At 50.2% G+C, this 19,632-nt stretch overlaps 1 protein-coding gene across 1 annotated transcript in view; it reads right to left on the bottom strand.

The window, feature by feature from the left end:
- Positions 1–134: 134 nt before the first annotated feature.
- SPOCD1 (SPOC domain containing 1) overlaps positions 135–19,632 on the bottom strand; it is a 64,907-nt gene continuing 45,409 nt past the window's right edge. The window contains exons 4-17 of the mRNA XM_081306917.1: positions 10,366–10,407; positions 9,305–9,481; positions 8,939–9,064; positions 8,772–8,829; positions 8,476–8,566; positions 7,568–7,727; positions 7,356–7,472; positions 5,900–6,025; positions 3,495–3,606; positions 3,146–3,296; positions 2,716–2,851; positions 2,165–2,254; positions 1,725–1,911; positions 135–912 (exon numbers count right to left, since the gene is read on the bottom strand). Of these exons, the coding sequence (XP_081163043.1) occupies positions 254–912; positions 1,725–1,911; positions 2,165–2,254; positions 2,716–2,851; positions 3,146–3,296; positions 3,495–3,606; positions 5,900–6,025; positions 7,356–7,472; positions 7,568–7,727; positions 8,476–8,566; positions 8,772–8,829; positions 8,939–9,064; positions 9,305–9,481; positions 10,366–10,407 (2,232 nt within the window). The 3' untranslated portion in view covers positions 135–253. The remainder of the gene's footprint in view (positions 913–1,724; positions 1,912–2,164; positions 2,255–2,715; positions 2,852–3,145; positions 3,297–3,494; positions 3,607–5,899; positions 6,026–7,355; positions 7,473–7,567; positions 7,728–8,475; positions 8,567–8,771; positions 8,830–8,938; positions 9,065–9,304; positions 9,482–10,365; positions 10,408–19,632) is intronic.

Raw genomic sequence — 19,632 nt, 5'->3', positions numbered from 1 at the left:
CAGCAGTCAGCAAGGCTGAAAATCTATACACAAAAATCCAGACACACCAAACCACATCTGGTTGGAACTAGGGTCTCTCCTGACCAGTCAGCAGATGCAAAACTAACTTTGCCAAATTCTTTATTGAACCAAAATCCAACACCAAACAGATTGCAGGACAGGAAACAAACAGGACAGGTGGGGAGAGCTGACCCTCTTCTTCCTCCACCCTGTCTCTGTCTGGAGTAAGGGAATCAAGATCCCTGTTGATTCATCAAGATCCATCTATAGGGCCCAAAGAGGGGTCAGGGCCTGGGCCAGGGGGTTCTGGAACTGCAGCGGGCTGGCAGAGGAAGCCAAGAATCCCTGGGGCTGTAGGGGGCTGGGCAGATGATACAGAGGATGGGGGGTGGGGGTTCTGGCCTGGGGGCCACAATGAGGCTTGGAACTGGTGAGTCATAGTAACCAGGGACTCTAGGTGCTGGAGCAGGGCTTGGTGGGGACAGGAGGCCCTATGGAGGTGCTGCCCATGGCCAAAGCCACGGACAGTTGGTATAACTGAAAAGGGATATTGGGACTGGAACCATCCTGGTGCTGGGGCCCTCTGCCCTCGCCCAGGACCGTGCCAGGTTTCAGGCTCTGCCAGCAGCCTCCCCCTGCCTCTGGGAAACCCCTGCCAAGCACAGGCTCCCCTTGGAGGTAGGCTACCCTTGCCCTGGCTCTGCTGCAGGGAACCCCCTGGGGGAGGGGAGCCTCTCAGGGGCACATCTTGCCTCCTGTCCTCTTGCTGGTAGCACCGCATCTCCACTTTCCTGTTGAAGGAGACCATCTTGCGAACCTTCCTGCACACAGGGCTGGACTTAGCTGGGTCTGGAAGTCCTTTCTTGGGGAGCAGCACAGCCAGCAAGAGACTTGAGTGAGTAGCCTCCAGACCTGTAAAAAGAATAGGGAGCTATGGAAGGCCTGGTAGGGGACAACACGGAGCCCTCAAAGCTTCACTGTGGCTACAGCAGGTCTGGAGATGAGGTCCCAAGAAGAGCCCCCCAAAGTAAATGGGAGGGTGAGCCTGTCTCGGAGGAGCTGGTCTTGGCTTGACCAAGGTCCACCTGAGGATGGGGCGTGGATGTTTGACCTCAAGGCTCTGTGAATTCAAAGTCTACCTCATTGTCCCAGGACATGAAGCCCAGAAAGTCCAAACACTTTACTAGGGAACTGGTACAGTGGAACCCTTGAGTCCCCAGCCCTCCTCCCCAGGGGCTTTCCTGGAGGCACACTGTGGATTGATCCCTGCATGGAACTCAAACTTGACCAGCGCAGCTGCAGCAAAAGGACCCCTCCCTTCCTCCTGTCCTCAGTGATGTTTTCAGACTGCTATCTGTGGGTCCTGCCTCTGTCCTGCTGCACTTGAGTCAAATGTGGCTGTTCCAGAAGCTTCTACTCAGGGGTACCTAATGGCACAGGCAGTGCAGGGTAGTACTTAGGAGCCCACTTCCTGGAGCCAGGCTGCCTGGATGGGAAGCCCAGCTCTGCTGTTGACTTTGGTCAGGTCACTTTGCCTTCTCACTGCCTCGGTCTCCTCATCTGTCAAACAGTACGTCCTGAGAGGGCTGTTTTCCTTTCCCATCTGCCTGAGTCTGGAGTTCCCTTCTGAGATGTGCCTGACTCTCCTGAGACAGAGGTACCCGTACCAACAAGTCAGTCCCCTGTGAGGGAGGCAAGGTGCTGTGTGAGCAGTGAGCTCTCACCTGGGCCCCCCAGAGGGCGCAGTCTGGTGGGCAGGGGCTGGAAGGCGGGCAGCGGGAGCAGGACCACCTCCACGTGCGCCACAGCCGCCAGGCCATGGCGCTGCTTGTTGTTGAGGTAGGAGTACAGCAGGCGGCAATTCTGGGTGTCCCGAGCCCCGAGGGGACACAGTCTGACCACACAGATGTCCTGCAGTCACAGAAGGAGAGCAGCTGAGGAACAGTTGTCCCCTGGGCCTGCAGATGCCCCTGGTTTCATCCAAGTCTCTAGGAACCCAGGGAAGGAGACAGAGGGACTTGCTGAGGGTCACTCCATGAGGCTCAGTCACACAGGAACTAGACCCAATTTCTCAGGGCAGGCTCCCGCAGCAGAGCAGGAGGGGAGGGAACTCAGGAAGAGGTGAAGCAGCAGGAGAAGCGGGGGCACTGAGAGGGGCAGTCACCTTGGCCTCCGCTGGGCAGACGCTAGCCAGAAGGTCCCAGACAACGTTGGGCAGGACGCAGCTTGCTGAGCGGATCACCTCAGGCAGAGCCTGGGGGCAGGGAGGAGGCCAGTCAGCCCCCCAACTGCCCACCCCCATAGGCAGACTCGTTCCCAGCCACCCAAAGGGCCTGGGGTGAAGAAGGTGGACAGGTAGTGGACAGGGACCCTCAGGGGCTGCCAGAGGACTTACCTGCCCTGGAGGCCTACAGCCTGTCCCAGCCGATCTCTTACAACCCCTCCCCACCCTCACCAACACGCGCCCTGGTCACTGGGTCACTGGACAATCCCTCCTAAAACCCTCCTTTGCTTTAAGCCTGGGGTCACAGGGAGTGCTTTACCCTGTGTGTCCCTGTAGGGATGGGGCTGGGGTCTCATTTGCCCCCATCCAGGCATGGACAGGATGCCGTGTTGTTTTAGCAAGGGTGACAGAACGGATGGATGAAGGAAGGAAAGGGAGGCGAGCAGCCGCGGGGCAGTGTGAGGGAGGGCCAGCCAGCAGAGCGGGAGTACCTGGGCCAGCCGACAGCTGTGTCCTGAGACCAGCTGGGCCTTCACTCGGAACCGCTTGATGGAGAACATGTCAAGAGCACCCTCCCAGGGAGGGGGGCTGGGCAAGGCCTTTGTGGGCCCAGGAGGTATCTGTGGCCTAGAGGGAGGGACAAACAGACTGGGCCAGGCAGAGCAGGTCATCGGAACTGAACCCCAGCAACTCCTTCCTTTTCAGAGCAGGTGCTGGGTCACCAAGGCAGAGACTGGAACATTGGTGGCAGTGTGGCCTCGTGCAGGGGGAATCTAGTAGGCTGGAATGATTAGTTCCATTGTACAGGTGGAAAAACTGAGGTTCATGGAGCGGGAAGACTTGCCCAAGACCATACAGGAAGACAAGTCCATGCTGGGTGTGCCTCTCCCTCCCAGCCTGTTCCTCCCAGCTCCCACACACCTGTCCTGGGGCTCTGTAACAGGGGTGTCCCTGGTTTGGGACATCTCTGGAGAGGACACAGGAGCTGGGCTTGGAGCTCTCTGGGAGGCCTGGTCTTCCCTGTTTCTGGTGGCTCTGGAGAAGCCTGGCAGCCCGCTCAAGGCCTCGCAGTCTGCAAACAGCAGAGGCAGGAGCTCAAACCACAGGCGGAAGAGGAGGCCACCTGGGCTTGAGAGCCGCGGCTGCACCAGGTTCATTTCACAGTGACCTGGGCACAGGCACCCCCACTCTGCCCCTTCTCGCCAGGTCGCCATCCTGCTGCTGATCCCCACACCAGCCCTACTCCACCCAGTGCCCCACCCACCCCCACCTGTGCAGATGCGGCAGTTGGGGTCCAGGAAGTGGTGATGGTGCTGCTCCGTGGTGTCCTCCAGGGGGGCGGGCAGGGCCAGGGGGCTGCATTCTCTAGACACCACGGGTCCCTGGAAGGCACAGGAGCAGAGGGGGCAAATGGAAAGGTGGCTGGGGAAGTCAGCGGCCCTCCATGGGCAGGGAGCCTCAGAGAGATGGTTTATTTTACTTTTCTCATTTTTTTTTAATTACTGTGAACTCAAAGAAAAATTTGCAAATACAAAAAAAATGTTGAAAAAAGAAATATCCTTCCCCATCCTACCACACATACAACTCGTGATATTCCAGGCAGTCATTCCTTTATCATAGTTTTTCCACACATAGGGGTTGGGGCCCTTTGTTAAAACAGCTGAGATGGAGCATTCAACCTGACATCCTCGTTTTATAGCAGAGGCATTCGATGCGGTGAGCTGAAGTGTCCCCGTCACCTCTGTTGCTTACTGTCTGGGTCATTTGCTGGCTTGCACTATTCTGAATAGCACTGAGGAAATCTTTGTGCAGAAGTTATTTTCCTAAATTTTATATTCTTAGATCCAGTCTCAGAAACAGAGGGCAGAATCGGAGAGAATGAGCCACCTTCATTGGACTTTTAAATTTTTTTACATTTTAATTTTTTTTTATATTTTGGTACTAGGAGTTGAACCCAGAGTGCTTTTCTACTGAGCTACACCCTCAGCCCTTTTTATTTTTTGTTTTGAAATAGAGCCTTGCTAACCTGCTAAAGCTGGCCTCAAACTTGAGATCCTCCTGCCCAGCCTCCTGAGTCACTGCAATTACAGGTGTGCTCCGCCGCACCTGGCGTTCCATGGACTCCTGATGTCCCCTGCCGAATTATTGTTCCCTTTAAAATACACACCTAAAAAGAACATGTTGCTTTAGGAGGGTTTAAGAAAATTCTGAACTGCCAGGCATAGTGGCACATGCCTGTAATCCTAGCAACTTGGGAGGCTGAGGCAGGAGGATCCCAAGTTCAAAGTCAGCCTCAGCAACTTAGTGAGGTCCTAAGCAACTTGTCCAGACCCTGTCTACATAAAATATAAGAAAGGGCTGGGATGTGGCTCAGTGGGTTCAATCCCCAGCACACACACACACAAAAAGATTCTGAAACTCTGTCCTTGTCTTATAGCCACCTCGGGAGCAGTGCCGAAGCTCGGGTTTTGAGCGAGGCAGCCCAGCTTGGCCTCAGGCCAATGGCTCCAGGTTCTCCATCCCAGAATAGCACAGACCGTGTATGTCACTGCGAGGTCCGAGGCTGAATGAGGTGCTGTTTGTAAAGGGGCACAGCTCAGTGTACCGTGTGCAGTTTCCCTTCCCTACTCCACCACCTCCCCTCTCTCTGCCTCTCTCTGGGGACTGAGGACTCCTGCTGGGTCTTCCCACCTTCTCCTCTGCAGACACATGGCTCCCTCAGTCCCCTACTCTGAGGGCTGGGCTCTGGTGGGGGAGCAGCCACCGTCTCCCAGGGCTCCTCTCCACCCGGGCTGTGGCTCTCCTTGGCCTGAGCATTGGGGGTGACAGGTTGGGTGCTGGGGGTTCAGCTTGTCAGGCTCACTGCCATTTCCCCCAGAGCCTGGCACCCAGTAGGTGCTCAGTACGTATGTGCTGAGTGAATGGTCATGGTCAAGAGGCCTGAAGCCCTGAAGCTCCCTCTCCTGGAGACACAGCTGATTAGAGCCAGGGGACAAGTGACCCCACGGGAACAGCAAACCAAGCCAGTGGGCTTCTTCTGCGAGTGACTGATGTGCGCCAAGGGGAAGTTCTGTTCGGCTGCAGGAGGCTGAGGTGCCCAGGTAATAGGTTCTGGAGCTGCTGAGCCCCTGGGGCCAGATCTGCGCAAGACGGAGGAGGCCGGGGCAGGAAGGCGTGGGGTGTGCCTGAAGGAAAGCCAGTCCCCAGTGACAGGAGGCGCTGAGACTCTGAACTCTCCTACTGGTTTTCCAGATGCCAGGGCAAGTTCCAGGAGGCCCTCTGGCCTGACCACCCTGAGCAATGGGTGGCTTCCTGCCTGGGGCATCTCCAAATGCACCAAGTAGAGCTTGTCCCTGCCCCTGACATCCGGAAAACACTGCCGGAGCACTGTGGCCCTCCTGCCTCCCCGCCACAGACCTGGGCAGGAGGGCTAAGGCTGAGGCGGACTGTGGCTAGGCCTTGGTGCCACCCGCCTGGGCACCTTGGAGTGAGGCCAAAAGAAAACAGACCAGCACCAAGAAAGCATGGACACAGCAGCCTGGTGGCACTGCCTCACCGTGCCCACCTGGACCCTGCGCAGTCAGGACCACGGTCCCTGCTTTACAATGAACAAGGCGGGCCTCAGAGTAGACAGGTGACTTGCTCTCGACCACACAGCTAGTGGCCCCAACTTACCACCAGGTCCTCCAGGGTCAGCGTCTGGTCCACATCCCTTGGGATCTCCACCTCGCCCTTGTGGGTCAACTTGGAGGCCGGAAGCCCACGAGGCTCCTTCTGTTGCTGTTCAATGATCTCTAGGCCCTGAAGAGGATGAGCTCAGTCAGGGGCCTCTGGCCACCAAGGGCCCGGCCACACCTCCCCACCTCAAGGGCCCTCTCCTGTGGCTCCCCTTCCAACCAGGCCTCTCCCTGCCTCCACACTGGCTCCTTGGTTCCCACCACCCTCAGTCCTGCCTCTCCAGAGTCCACTCATTCATTCACCCTCCACGCTAATCCTGCCTCCTCCAGGAAGGCTTCCCAGACTTCACCTTCACCCATAGTCAGTTCTGCCTCTCACTGCCCTGGGGAGGCTGTGGTGGAGAGAAAGAGCACAGGTGCTGAGTCCCTGCTGGACCGTTAATAAAGACTCATGAGGCAGTGTGGCCTTGGACCACCACCGAGCTGCCCTACACCTTGGTTTACCTGTTCTCTGGGGATTCCATTAAGAGCACTGGATTAAACATCACGTGCAGAGAGCCTGGCCTGGTGTGGTTATCACTGTTGATCAATGTCATCCTACCTGCAAGGTTCCTTGAAAGCCCAGAAGGCCAGGGTCCTTTCCTCCCTTGGCAGGGTGTGGGACCATGCAGTCGCCCAGGGTCCCCGCTTGGCCTGAAGCTTTGCTGTTATCACCTTGAAACTCTTAACAGTTTTTGAGCAAAGGGCCCCACATCTTCATGTTGCACTGAACCCCACAAACTATGCAGCCAGTCCTGCCCCGGGACCCCACAATGCCTGGACAGCAGCTCTGCCCACAGCGGGTGGGTTCACCTAGTGGACTCCGGTTATGAGCTCTGACCAGCCCAGGGTCTTTCGGAAGAGCATCTCAGACCCCACCCCATACCCTCTCACTGGGCCACCAACAAGCATTTGCTGAAAATTCTCCAAAGCTGGCCAGTTCCATAATTTCCCCACCCCTGAGTTCTTAGGCATGGCGAAGCCCATGGACACTGGGTACACAGGGATGTGACTGTGGGGACTGTGAGGCCCCTTCCCCAGACTGGGGTACCAGGAGGCCTCCAGCTTTTCCCAAGGCTTCTGAGGCTGGAATGGGAAGAGGGACTCTTGGGAACTTTTCCCCCTGGAGGGTGAATGACCACCCTGGACTCCAGACTGCAGACTACCACCTGGTCCTCCCTGTCCCACTGTCACACGAGCCAGCTGCACAGAAATCCAAGTGTGTCACCTCTCAACAGAGCCCTCTGTCCCCAGTGCCTTTCACCTCTGCCTCTTCCTGCTTTCCCTGTGACTTCTCCAACGGCTTCCTGGTTCCGGTTCCCCATCTTGCACTTCCCTGTCTGTGTCCCGGTCCTTGTCCCTCTCACCTTCTCCTATCCCTGGCCTCCCTCTCCTGACTCGGCTCCACGGCTCACCCGTTTCTCCTCCTGGTCCCGCCAGCGGGACAGCTCCTGAGGGGCCAGCTGGATGGAGTTCATCCGCACCAGTTTGTGGGGGGTGACGTCCCCGTGAGCCACTTTGAGAAACAGGTCCTGCAAGGCAGGGGGCAGAGGCTGCACCAACCATCCTGAGAGCATCCTGCCAGCGCTCGGACCCTGGCAGAGGGCCCAGGTCAAAGCCCGCTCACCTGGTTCCTGGGGTCCCGCAGGTTGAACAGCAGGCTGCGGTACTTGGTCTTGTAGCGGCAACTGGTGTCTCGCGTCAGGTCAAAGAGGGCTGCCTCGATGTCCCCAGCGATGCCCTCCACCACTTCCTCACTCAGCACCAGGTCGGGACACTCCCGTAGGCTGTGGGGACAAGAGAAGGGCCCTGGGCACTGAGTCCATGGGGTTAGCCACACACTTAGCCCCAGGGGAGACCTGTGGCAAGAAACCCAAGTGGGCCAACTCACTTCCGTCACGGGCATCTCCCTACCTGGGCCTGGCTATTCTTACCCAACTTCATAACAAATAAAAATGACCGTTCTCCCTCCACAGGATGCTGAGGCTCAGAGGAGATCAGGGCTGATCAATGGCAAAGCCAGAGTCAAATCCAGATTCCTCAGCCTGGGCCGTCCCTGGCCAATGGAGCTGGGGAGGTGGGGAAGGGAGGGACCTGGCTGGTGGGGGTGAAGCATCAGCCAAGGGGAGAGGATAGTAGTGACCCTGAATCTTCCATTGACTTGCTGTGTGGCCTCTACAAAGTCCTGCCCTCTCTGGGCTTTGGCCTCACCTTCAGTAAATGAGAGCTCTGGGCACCAATCTCAGATGCTCCAGCACAGCCTCTCATTGTGTCTGAAAGTATTTGCTGTGGGTGATGCCAACAAGGCCCAGAGCAGACACTGAGGGCTGCAGTAGCTGAAGGGCAGAGCATGACCTTGAAGGCAGAGATGCCCAGGTTCACATTTCGGCTCTCCTCAGGCTGGCTGGCCAGGTGAGCCAGTGACCTCCCCCCACCAGTGGGGTTAGTCACACACACAAGCCCTCAGACCACGGCTTGGCCGGCGGGTTCATGGCAGCCTGCCAGCACACTGGGGAAGCAGAGGCCAGGCCTTACCGACTCCACAGTGCCTCCTGCATGGCGCGCACTACAGTGGCCCGAACCACGAGATCCTGGGGGGTCATCTCCTGTCGAAGCTGAAGTCCAGCTGTGGGGGAGAGAGAGCCTCCTGGGAGCCTCCAAGGGCATGAGGCGGGGCAGGGCCCAGGAGCCCAGATGGACAACATCCCACCCTCAGGGACCCAGGCCCCCCTGTCCACAGCTGGGCCCTGGTGGCCAGCAGCGCCCGCCCTAGGGGACGGACTCTAGGCTGATAGGAGGCAGGAGTCCCAGCAGGGGATGGGGCCCTTCACCTGAGTCCTCTGCCCTTTCCTGGAGAGGTTCCCCACCTGCAGCCTCCGTCAGGCCACCCTGTAGGGAGAGGTGAGGAGGGGACACTGCTTTCCCCAGTGCCTGCGGCTCCCCATGCTCTGCCACCCATTCTCCACGGTGGCCAGGTGGCAGGGGCAGGCGCACTCACCCCTGAACAGTCGGCCCTGGGGAAGGGATCCTTGAGGGGCCCAGAACAGCGGCTTGGAGGGAGGAAGAGATCAGAGAGGCTTCCAGAGTCACGTGCTGTCCCTCCTAACGGAGGTGACTGGACAACCTGGGGGCAGCAGAACATGCTGGTCAGCCAGAGACAAAGGCCTGACAGGACACCCTCTCAAACACGCTAGTCCCCCTCCTCCAAATGACCTCCCGGATTCTGGAGGAAGAACACTCAGAGCCCAGGCAGCCAGGCAGGTGGGGCCCCTGGCTACTGTCCTGAGAAGTCACACCATCCCTCTGTGCCTCAGTGACACCTCCAAGTCAGGTGACTGAGCCACACCCACCACGTGTTCTGTACCTGGTGACCAGCGGAACCCCGTGTTTGGGCCCTTTCCCTCCTTCTGGGCCTCTGGGCCGGCAAGGCTGAGCCGGCCTCCATGAAGTCCTGGAGAGCCTCCAGCTTCAGCACCTGCTGTCCCCCAGCCTGGCCGTGGCTGATGGCCCCCAAGAGCTGGATCACCGCCCCAGAACCGAGCTGCGGGGAGAGGAGAACTTGAGAACCAGCAGGAAGGAGGGCCCGCCTCCCCTGCAACGGCCATCTGTCTGTCCCCCAGGAGGACAGGGGACGTGCCTATGTCGGTCCTCACTGTTTACCCAATGTCTGCAAAAGGCCTGGCATTTAGCAGGATTTAGTAAACGTTTGCCGACTGGCTGGCCCCTGTCCCAGGAGAGGAGCCTGGGCTCGCTCCCACCCTCCTGAGCAAGGAACCTTCTCACCTCCTTCTGACCAGAGATGACCTCCTCAGGGGCCACATGTTCTGTTCTCGCACCACCTCCTCCTGTCAAAGCTTTGGACATGTCCCTTTCAGAGGCCACTAACTTGTTTTTTGCTTCTCCTTGAAATAGCCACTTGCAAACATCTCCCCTTCTGTAAGAACTGCCCACGACCCAGCTATTGTTCCTGAGAGAATCCCCTTCATTTCAAGATGCAACAGTTTTTGGTCTTCTAATGAACTATGGAATCCATCCTGCTCCTCTTTTTGCTATGGCTGCCAGGAAGCAGCTCAGTGATAACTTTGAGCCTAGAAGTTTGTGCCTTTCCAGAATTGGTAGAGGGTGGCGACTTCTAATATTTTCTTTCTCTTTTCCTTGCTTTCTTTAGGATTTAATCCCACTTCAAGTGTGCTTTGATTTTTTAAATTTATTGCAAACCACAGGAATTTTCTGGAAAGCAGGTTGTGCCTGAAAATTAATCCTTGACTGGATTATCGTGGAATGGTCAGGTTGCAAGGGAGAAACTGGAAGTCTAAGCTTCAGCATCATAGCCGGAAGAGGATCACCCCTGGGGGAGGACCCACCCACCCCGCCACACTGAAACAGGGAAGAAAAAGGTCAATAAGAAAAAAGTAAGAAACCTACGTAAGATACAAGCTTCACCCCATGGGGCATTTTCACGTCCTCCTTGGAGAGAGAGAGAATGCAGAGATTAGAATCCAAAGAACCCAGTGATGACCCCTCGGCAGGGAATTCACTGTAAGATGTTCTTTCCGAAAGGGTATGCGGCGTTCACCAGGTTGACATTTATAGCAAAATAAAGTCAGGCACAATCCAATTAAAGGGGGAAGAGTGAATACATGGTAACATATTACACCATAAATTCTGTGTGGCCAAAGAGATGAGGAAGTCCCAATAAAAATGACCTTTTACCAGGGCTTACGAAGTAGCGGGCCCTGGAGGAAGCTCATCCCACACAGTCTTATTAAGGTCTCTGAACAGCACGAGGCGGGGTGTACTACCTTTATCCCACCATTTCACAGATGTGGAGACTGAGGCTCAGAGGGGCCCTGAAAAGTCCCAGAGCTACTAAGCTGGAGAGCTGTGTTGGAGTTTAATTCTGATCCGAAAGCCCCAACACTTAACTGCTGGGCTCTGTGGAGATGCAGAAAGATTCATGGAAAGATATCATGGTGTTATTGGGAGAACAAGAAAAAAAAAAAACAGGTTACAGAACAATATTGGTTGCATAAGCCCCTTTATGTAAATATATATTTATAGATGCATAACAGCATGTATCTCTGGGGAAGGAAATTCCAGAGGGACTCTCACTTTCTATGTGTCTACACTTGGATATTTATGTTATTCAAAATGAGCATGTATTTCTTTTATAATCAGAAACATATTTTTTATTAAAAAGCAAGTGCAAAACAATATGCGTAGTGTGCTATCATTTGTGTCTCAGAGAGAATGAATTTTTAAGTTTGTATGCGCTTGAATGTGCATAAATTATCTCCAGAAGTTACCAAAAGGGCCCATAACCTGGGCTGCCAGCAGGGCAGGGGCTGGGTGCTCAGAGGGAGGCGGGTCACTTTTTGGGTGGTGTTTTTAAAACATGGGAATGAATCAGCTTTTTAAAAGAGTAATTGAGAAAGAGGAAGGAAAAAATAGAAAACAGGGTACACCTGGGAAAAGGAGCCGGGAAGATATTAAGACCAGCTCTTCACAGCTCCGAGCCTTTGGCCGGCCCTGGTCTCGAGGGTCCTTCAGCCAGCACTGAGGCTGAGAACGGCAGGCAGCAGGGTGGGAGGTGTGAAGGTCCCCGAGGCCGGACGTATGGGACCAGAATACAAAATACTATGTATAATATGTGTAAAGAAATAAAAGAAGAACCTCGCATATGAGTGAAGGGAGAAGGCCGAGTGGGTGTAGAGATATTTAAAAGGCAAATCTGGTTGAGAACCAAATGCAATTTCTGGGAATAAGGAATATAGGCAAAATTAAAATTAAAAACTCCATGTATAGGTTTCATAGCATATTAGACACAGCCGAAACAAACTGGCACATTTGAAGGTAAATTTTGTTCTTTTGGGTACTGAAGATTGAACCCAGGGGTGCTTTACCACTGATCTCTATCCCCCAATTTTTTATTTTGAGGATATATAATTTGCCCAGGCTGACCTTAAACTTGTGATCCTCTTGCCTCAGTCTCCCAAGTGGCTGGGATTACAGGCAAGTGTCCCTGTGCCCAGCTTAAAGATAAATTTAAAGAAGTGATGCAGGGGGCCGGGGATGTGGCTCAAGCGGTAGCGCGCTCGCCTGGTATGCGTGCGGCCCGGGTTCGATCCTCAGCACCACATACCAACAAAGCTGTTGTGTCTGCCGAGAACTAAAAAATAAATATTAAAAATTCTCTCTCTCTCCTCTCTCACTCTCTCTTAAAAAAAAAAAAAAAAAAAAAGAAGTGATGCAGGCCTGGCTTAGTGGCACACACCTGTAATCACAGGGGCTTGGGAGGCTGAGGCAGGAGGATCGAAAGTTTGAGGCCAGCCTCAGCAACTTAGTGAGGCCTAAGTAACTCAGCAAGACCCTGTCTCTAAATAATATACAAAAAAGTGCTGGAGATGTGGCTCTGTGGTTAACTGCCCCTGGGTTCAATCCTCAGTACAAAAAAAAAAAAAAAAAAGAAGTGATACAGAATATTCATGGCACAGAGACTGTGAAGCACAGCTAAGGAGCTACAAAGGACAGAGTGAAGAAGAGTAATTCATCTAACTTCAGTTACAGAAGGGGAGAAGAGGGGAAACGGTGCAGAGGTGGTATTTGACGATGCGTGGCTAAGAATTTTCCAGAACTGATCAAAGACAGCAATTCACAGATTCAAAAAGCTTGGTGAGGTTGGATGTGGTGGCGCATGCCTATAATCCTGGCGGCCTGGGAGGCTGAGGCAGGAGGATCCAGAGTTCAAAGCCAGCCTCAGCAACAGTGAGGCGCTAAGCAACTCAGGGAAACCCTATCTCCAAATAAAAAAATAAAAAAGAGCTGGGATGTGGCTCTGTAGTCGAGTGCCCCTGAGTTCAAGCCCCAGTACCAAAAAATAATTTAAAAAAAAGGAGTTTGGTGAATTTCAAACAGGAAAAATAAAATCCATACCTAGACACATCAACACCAGTGATAATGTGATCTTAAAAGCACCAAGAGAAAAAAAATTATAGCTAGTATTGTAAGGGCACATCAAATATGCTACTCCTGCGGTAAGCACTATACATTCTCACTATGACCCTATGAGGTACTAGTATGATTATTGCCCTCATTTGACAGAAGAGAAAATTAAGGCTTGAAATGATTAGCTTGTCCAAGGTCACACAGCTAGCAAACCAAAGAACCAGGATTTAAATCCAGGCAGTCCAATTCCACAGGCCACTCTGCTATTAATGCCACTCACTAAAAGACACTGTAGGTAGAAAAAGATTGGAAATTAACTAACAGCTAATTCCTCAATCGTCATAATGAAAGGCAAACCCTAGTGGAATATTCTTTCTTTTTTTCTTGGTACTAGGGATTGAACCCAGGGGCACTTTACCACTAAGCAGCATTCCCAACCCTTTTTGTTTTTTTCTTTTGAGACAGGGTCTCACTAAATTGCTTAGGGCCTCACTAAGTTGCTGAGACTGGCCTTGAACTTGTGATCCTCTTGTCTCAGCCTCTCTAGTCACTAAGATTACAGGCATGCACCACTGTGCCCGGCTAGAATATTATTTTCAATGTGCTTAAAGAAAATAAGTGTTACCAGCTAAGATAGAGCACCCTGCAATCCTGGTGACTCGGGAGGCTAAGGAAGGAGGATAGCAAGTTCCAATCTAGCCACAGCAATTTAGGGAGACCTTGTCTCAAAATAATAAAATAATAGGACTGGGGATGTAGCTCAGTGGTAGAGGAGCCCTGAGTTCAATCCCCAGAACCAAACCAAACCAGAAAACTGTCAATTGTAGAATCGGATGAGAATGAGGATGAGATAAAGATATTGTAGAGAAAACAAAGACAGTTGGTTTTCTTGATCATTTTATTTTACTCAATAAACAAAATGATAAACCATGGAGGGAGAAGGAAAGAAAAATTATCCCACTCAGAAAAGCTGAGATGCAATGAAGAATTCTGAGCAAAGAAAATGATAAATATGTTGTTAAATCTAAACAAACATTGCATGAAACTATAATAACAGTGTGTGATTTGTTGTATTTAAAAAATAGGATAAGGCCAATTTACTGGATAACAATAACACACAAATTGGGAAGGTGCGTGCTCAGAATGAAAGCATTCCAAGATCCTTCCCTACTTCAGAGGAGGAGGAAGACTGTAACTACTTTTACGCTTTGCTAAGTCAGGCATTCAGGCTGAGAGAACTTCTGAGAGAACATCAACAGGACGTAGAAAAAATCTAAATTAGAGATAAAAAAGGAACAAGGGAAATAATCCATCTAAAAGGGAGCAAGTATAGGAATGAGAAATTCTAAACAGAACGGTAGAAATAAATGTAGAAGAATGAGATGAGACCCTTATGGCCCTGTACAAAGTCAACCTGGAATAGATCAAAGACCTGGAAATCAGACCAGAAACTATGCAACTCCTAGAAGAAAACACAGGGTCAGTACTCCCACCTGTAGGTACAGGCAATGACCTTCTCAATAGGACTCCTAAAGCGCAGGAAATAATGCAAGAATTAATAAAAGGGATGACATCAAATTGAAAGGCTTCTGGGGGTCAGGCATGGTGTGCATGACTGTAATCCCAGTGGCTTGGGAGGCTGAGGGAGGAGGATTGCAAGTTCAAAGCCAGCCTCAGCAATGCAGTAAGGCCCTAGGCAATTTAGCAAGATCCTGTCTCTAAATAAAATATAAAGGGATGGGGATGTGGCCCAGTGATCAAGCACACCTGGGTTCAATTCCTGGTTCAAAAAAAAAAAAAAATGGCTTCTGAGGGTTGGGGATTTAGCTCAGTGGCAGGGCACTTGCCCAGGACATGCAAGGCCCTGAGTTTGGTCCTTAACCCTGGGGAAAAAAAATAAAAAGCTTCTGCACAGCAAAGGAAACAATTAAGAATGTGACGAAAGGGCTGGAGTTGTGGTTCAGTGATAGAGCGCTCGCCTAGCATGCATGAGGCACTGGGCCCGATCCTCAGCACCACATAAATATAAAATAAAGATATTGTGTCCATAATAAATAAATATTAAAAAAAGAATGTGATAAAAGAACCTACAGAATGGGAGAAAATCCTTGCTAGTTACTCTTCTGACAGAGGATTAGTACCTAGAATACATAAGGATCTCAAAAAACTTAACACCAAAAAGACAAATAACCCAGTTAATAAATGGACAAATGGACTAAACAGGCACTTCTCAAAAGAAGAAATACAAATGGCCAACGAATACATGGAGACAAATGTTCAGCATCTTTAGCAATTAGGGAAATTCAAATCAAAACTACAATGAGATTTCATCTCACACCAGTCAGAACGGCAGTCATCACGAATACAAAACAGTAAATGCTGGAGAGGAGGTGGAGACAAAGGGACTCTGTGACACTGTTGGTGGGATTGTAAATTGGTACAACCACTATGGAAATCAGTATGGACGGTCCTCAAAAGATGAGGCATGGAACCACCATAGGACCCAGCTATCCCATGCCTTAGGATTTATCCTAAAGAATTAAGGTCATCACACTAGAGTGATACACACATCCCCATGTTTAGCAGCACAATTCACAATAGCCAAACTGTGGAATCTGCCCACATGTCCATCAATAAATGACTAAAGAAAATGTTGTGTACATAACACAATGGAGTTTTACTCAGCCATCAAGAAGAATGAAATTAGGGCTGGGGCTGTAGCTCAGCGGAAAAGCGCTTGCCTAGCATGCATGAGGCACTAGCATGCATGAGGCACTGGGTTCGATCCTCAGTACCACATTAAAAAAAAAAATTAACAAATAAAATAAAAGGATTCTGTCCATCTACAACTACAAAAAAAATTTTAAAAAGAATGAAATTATATTATTTATAGGAAAATGAAATGGATCTTGAGAACACGATGTTAAGTGAAATAAACCAAACTCAGAAATTCAAGGGTCATACGTTTTCTCTCAAATGTGGAAGCTAGAGAGGAACAAGGCAAAGAAAGGTGGGGGGGAATCTTGAGAAAAATCAAAGGGAGATCAGCAGAGTAGAGGAAAGGGACCGGGGGAAGGAGGACAGGAGGGAAAGGGGAAATTCGGGGGGAATGACCATGGCCAAATTCTATTGTATGTCATGTGCATGTACAAATATGTAACAAGGCATTCCACCATTTTGTAGAACTACAAGGCACCAGTTAAAAATATGGGGGGAAAGTTTATGTTAAAAAGGAGGGTCTGGGGCTGGGATTGTGGCTCAGTGGTAGAGCGCTCCCCTAGCACGGGCGGGACCCGGGTTCGATTCTCAGCACCACATAAAAATAAAGGCATTGTGTTGTGTCCATCTACACCTAAAAAATAAATATTAAAAAAGGAGGGTCTGCCCAGGCACAGTGGCACACACCTATAATCCCAGTGGCTGGGGAGGCTGAGGCAGAAGGATCGAAAGTTCAAAGCCAGCCTCAGCAAAAGCAAGGCACTAAGCAACTCAGTGAGACCCTGCCTCTAAATAAAATATAAAACAGAGCTGGGGATGTGGCTCAGTGGTTGAGTGCCCTAAGTTCAATCCCCAGTACCCCTCCAAAAGAAAAAAAATCTAAAACTGATCCAGGGTCCCTGCTATCACCACCCATTTCTATTCAATGTCACACTGTGGTCTCGTACAGCACAAGTGAGGACAGGGAGGGGCAGACGTGAAGAACAGGAAAGAAAATAACAAAAACTGTCATCTGTCGACACATGATTGTCTGGAAAACTCAACAAAAAAATCCTAATAGACAAATTATATGAATTAGTAAGAGTTCAGCAAGATTTCTGGATACAAAATCAATAAGCGAAAATCAATTATAATTTCTATATGCCAGCAACAGCTAGAAATTGCAGTTTTTTTTAAAGTTATCATTTTATGAAAGCATAAAAAAAACTAGACATTATGGGCCTTCCAATAGAAAGAAATCACTACCACACACAAAGCTCACAACAGAATCCAATTCTAATCAAACCTCTAGATTCAACCAATTTACAGAGGACCGTGTTTAACTAAGCCACAGAGATGCAATAAAACGACAGGACAAAAATCTCATTTCTTCAAAAAAAAAAAAGAAAGAAAGGAAGGGAAGAAGGAAAATGAATAAATTCATAAATTTGGATATTTGCAATAATAAGAATTCCCCCAGACTTCTGAGTGAACACACAAAAGAATACTTGAAAGCAGGAATGCAGACAGATATCTGCCCACTAATGTTCGTAGCAGCACTATTCACAACAGCCAAAAGGTGGAAACAATCTAAATGTCCACTGAAAGATGAATGAATAAATAAAATGTGGTATATTATTCTAAGTGAAATAAGTCAGTCACAAAAGAATAACTGCATGATTCCACCACCTGAGGTATTCAGAGTTATCAAATTCACGAAGGCAAAAAGTAAAACAGCGGTTGCCAGGTGCTGGGGAGAAGCAAGAATGGGGAATTATTATTTCTGTTTTTCTTTTTGATACCAGGGATTGGACTCAGAGGCACTTAACCACTGAGCCACATCCCCAGCCCCTTTTTATATTTTATTCAGAGACAGGAGTTCACTAAGCTGCTTAGGGCCTAAGTTGCTGAGGCTTTCTCACAATCCTCCTGCCTCAGCCTCCCGAGTTGCTGGAATTACAAACAGAACTATTGTTTAATAGGTACAGAGTTTCAGTTTGGGATGAAGGAAATGTTCTGGAGAGGATGATGATGATGGTTGTTCAACAATATGAATGTACTTTATGCTACCGAACTGAACACTTAAAAATTGTTAAAATGGTAAAATTTACATTATGTGTATTTTACCACAATAAAAATAATCAAGAACTTCTGCTCACCAACAGACATATAAGGAAAGTAAAAGTATGTGCCACACTCTCCGTGAACTTTGCATAACATATAACTGAAAAGGAGTAGTGTATGCAGAACATATAAACAACTCCTACAAACCAATAAGGAAAAGCTTAACAACAAAAAAAATATTATTTTTGGCAAAAGACTTCACAGGAATTGTTAAAATGCACAAGAATCTCCTTAGTAATAGAGAAATGAAAATTAAAACAACACTGAGATATTGTAGCATATCTCTACTTTGATAATAATAATAAAAATCTGAAAATATCAATAGTGTTGGTGAAGAAGTGAAATCACTGACACATTTATATATGCTGGTGGGATATAAAACATTTCAATCACTTTGAGAGATATTTGGCACTGCTTAAGTAAAGTTGAAGAGGTGTGTATCTTTTTTTTTTTTTTTTTTTTTTTTTGGTACCAGGCATGGAACCCTGGGACACTCGACCACTGAGCCACATCCCCAGCCCTATTTATTTAGACACAGGGTCTCATTGAGTTGCTTAGGGCCTTGCTAAGTTGCTGAAGCTGGCTTTGAACTTGTGATCCTCCTGCCTCAGCCTCCTAAACCACTGGGATTACAGGAGTATGCCACTGTGCCCGGTGAAGACATGTGTATCTTATAACCTAGAAATTCCACTCCATAGAATGTTCCCTGGAGCTACTCTTGCTCATATATGCCAAGAAACACACCAAACCATTCACAACAGCACCATGTATGATAGCAAAAAAAAAACCCTGCAAAGAACCCACCCTTCCATATGGAGTCATCAAATAAATGGAGCATATTCGTGCAATAGGATACCTGCTGTCAATACTTAGGATCTGGGTGATCTTGGGAAAGTTAACCTCTTTGTGCCTCAGTTTTCTCATCAGTAAAATGGGGATAATACCAGTGTCTACCTCATAGCATTGAAGCAAGGATTGCAATCATTATTCAAGAATCTTTAAACTGTGCCCAGAACACGGCAAGCTCTCTCTATAAACATTAATGCTGATAAGGTTCCTTGGCTCCTGCCTTGGAGAGAGCCCTCCTCCTGACACGTGACCACACTTCAGTGTCTCCTGTTCCATTCAATGTTTTCTTCACTGATCTCTCACCTCACTCTTCCCAGCTTGGCCCCAACACACCTACAGCCCCGCTCCATGCTGCCTCCTGTATCTTTGCACATGCTCTGCCCTCTTCCTGCCCCGCCCTTCCTACCTGCTCTGCGTGCTGAACAGTCCTCTGGGCTTCGGTTTGCAGTTAAACTCTGGTTACTTGCTTGTCTCTCACTAGACTGTGGAGTCTGCAGAGGAGGCCTCCTCTTTGTTCAGCAGGAGGCTGTTACACATCCAAACCCTGCTAGCTGGGGCTTTGGCAGCCTGGCTGAGGGCTCAGACTCTGCTGTGGTACCGTCTGGGTTCAATGCCCAGCTTCACCTGTTACTCTCCAAGGGACCCTGAGTGAGTTGCCAACCTCTGAATGCCCATTTTCTTGATCAGCAACATGGGGGATAACACTGACTTTGTAAGCGCTCATGAGGATGACCTGAGATGACACAGGGGAAGCTCCTAGCCTATAGTAAGCACTCTAACAAAAACAGCTATTCTATTTCTATTTCTTCTCCCCCTGCCCGCCCCCCCCCCCCTGTTAGGGATGGAACCCGGGGCCTCCCGCATGCTCAGCAAGCAGCTCATCACTGAGCTACACCCCCAGCCAAAAGAGCTATTCTTAGGCTTCCCACCCGCTGCAACCACTGGCTCCTCCCTCACCAGCCTCTTGACACCACGCAGGTGCAGACAGTGAACCTGGTGCCTAGGAATCTGCCTGGGGCCAGAGGAGCTGTGTGTCCCCTGGTCGTGGTGGGCAGACTGAAGGCAGAGCTCAGGGCA

The sequence above is a fragment of the Spermophilus citellus genome (genome assembly GCF_964194105.1).
Source record: "Spermophilus citellus genome assembly, chromosome: 9".
Lineage (NCBI taxonomy): Eukaryota > Metazoa > Chordata > Mammalia > Rodentia > Sciuridae > Spermophilus > Spermophilus citellus.
This window is presented reverse-complemented; position numbering and strand designations above follow the sequence as displayed.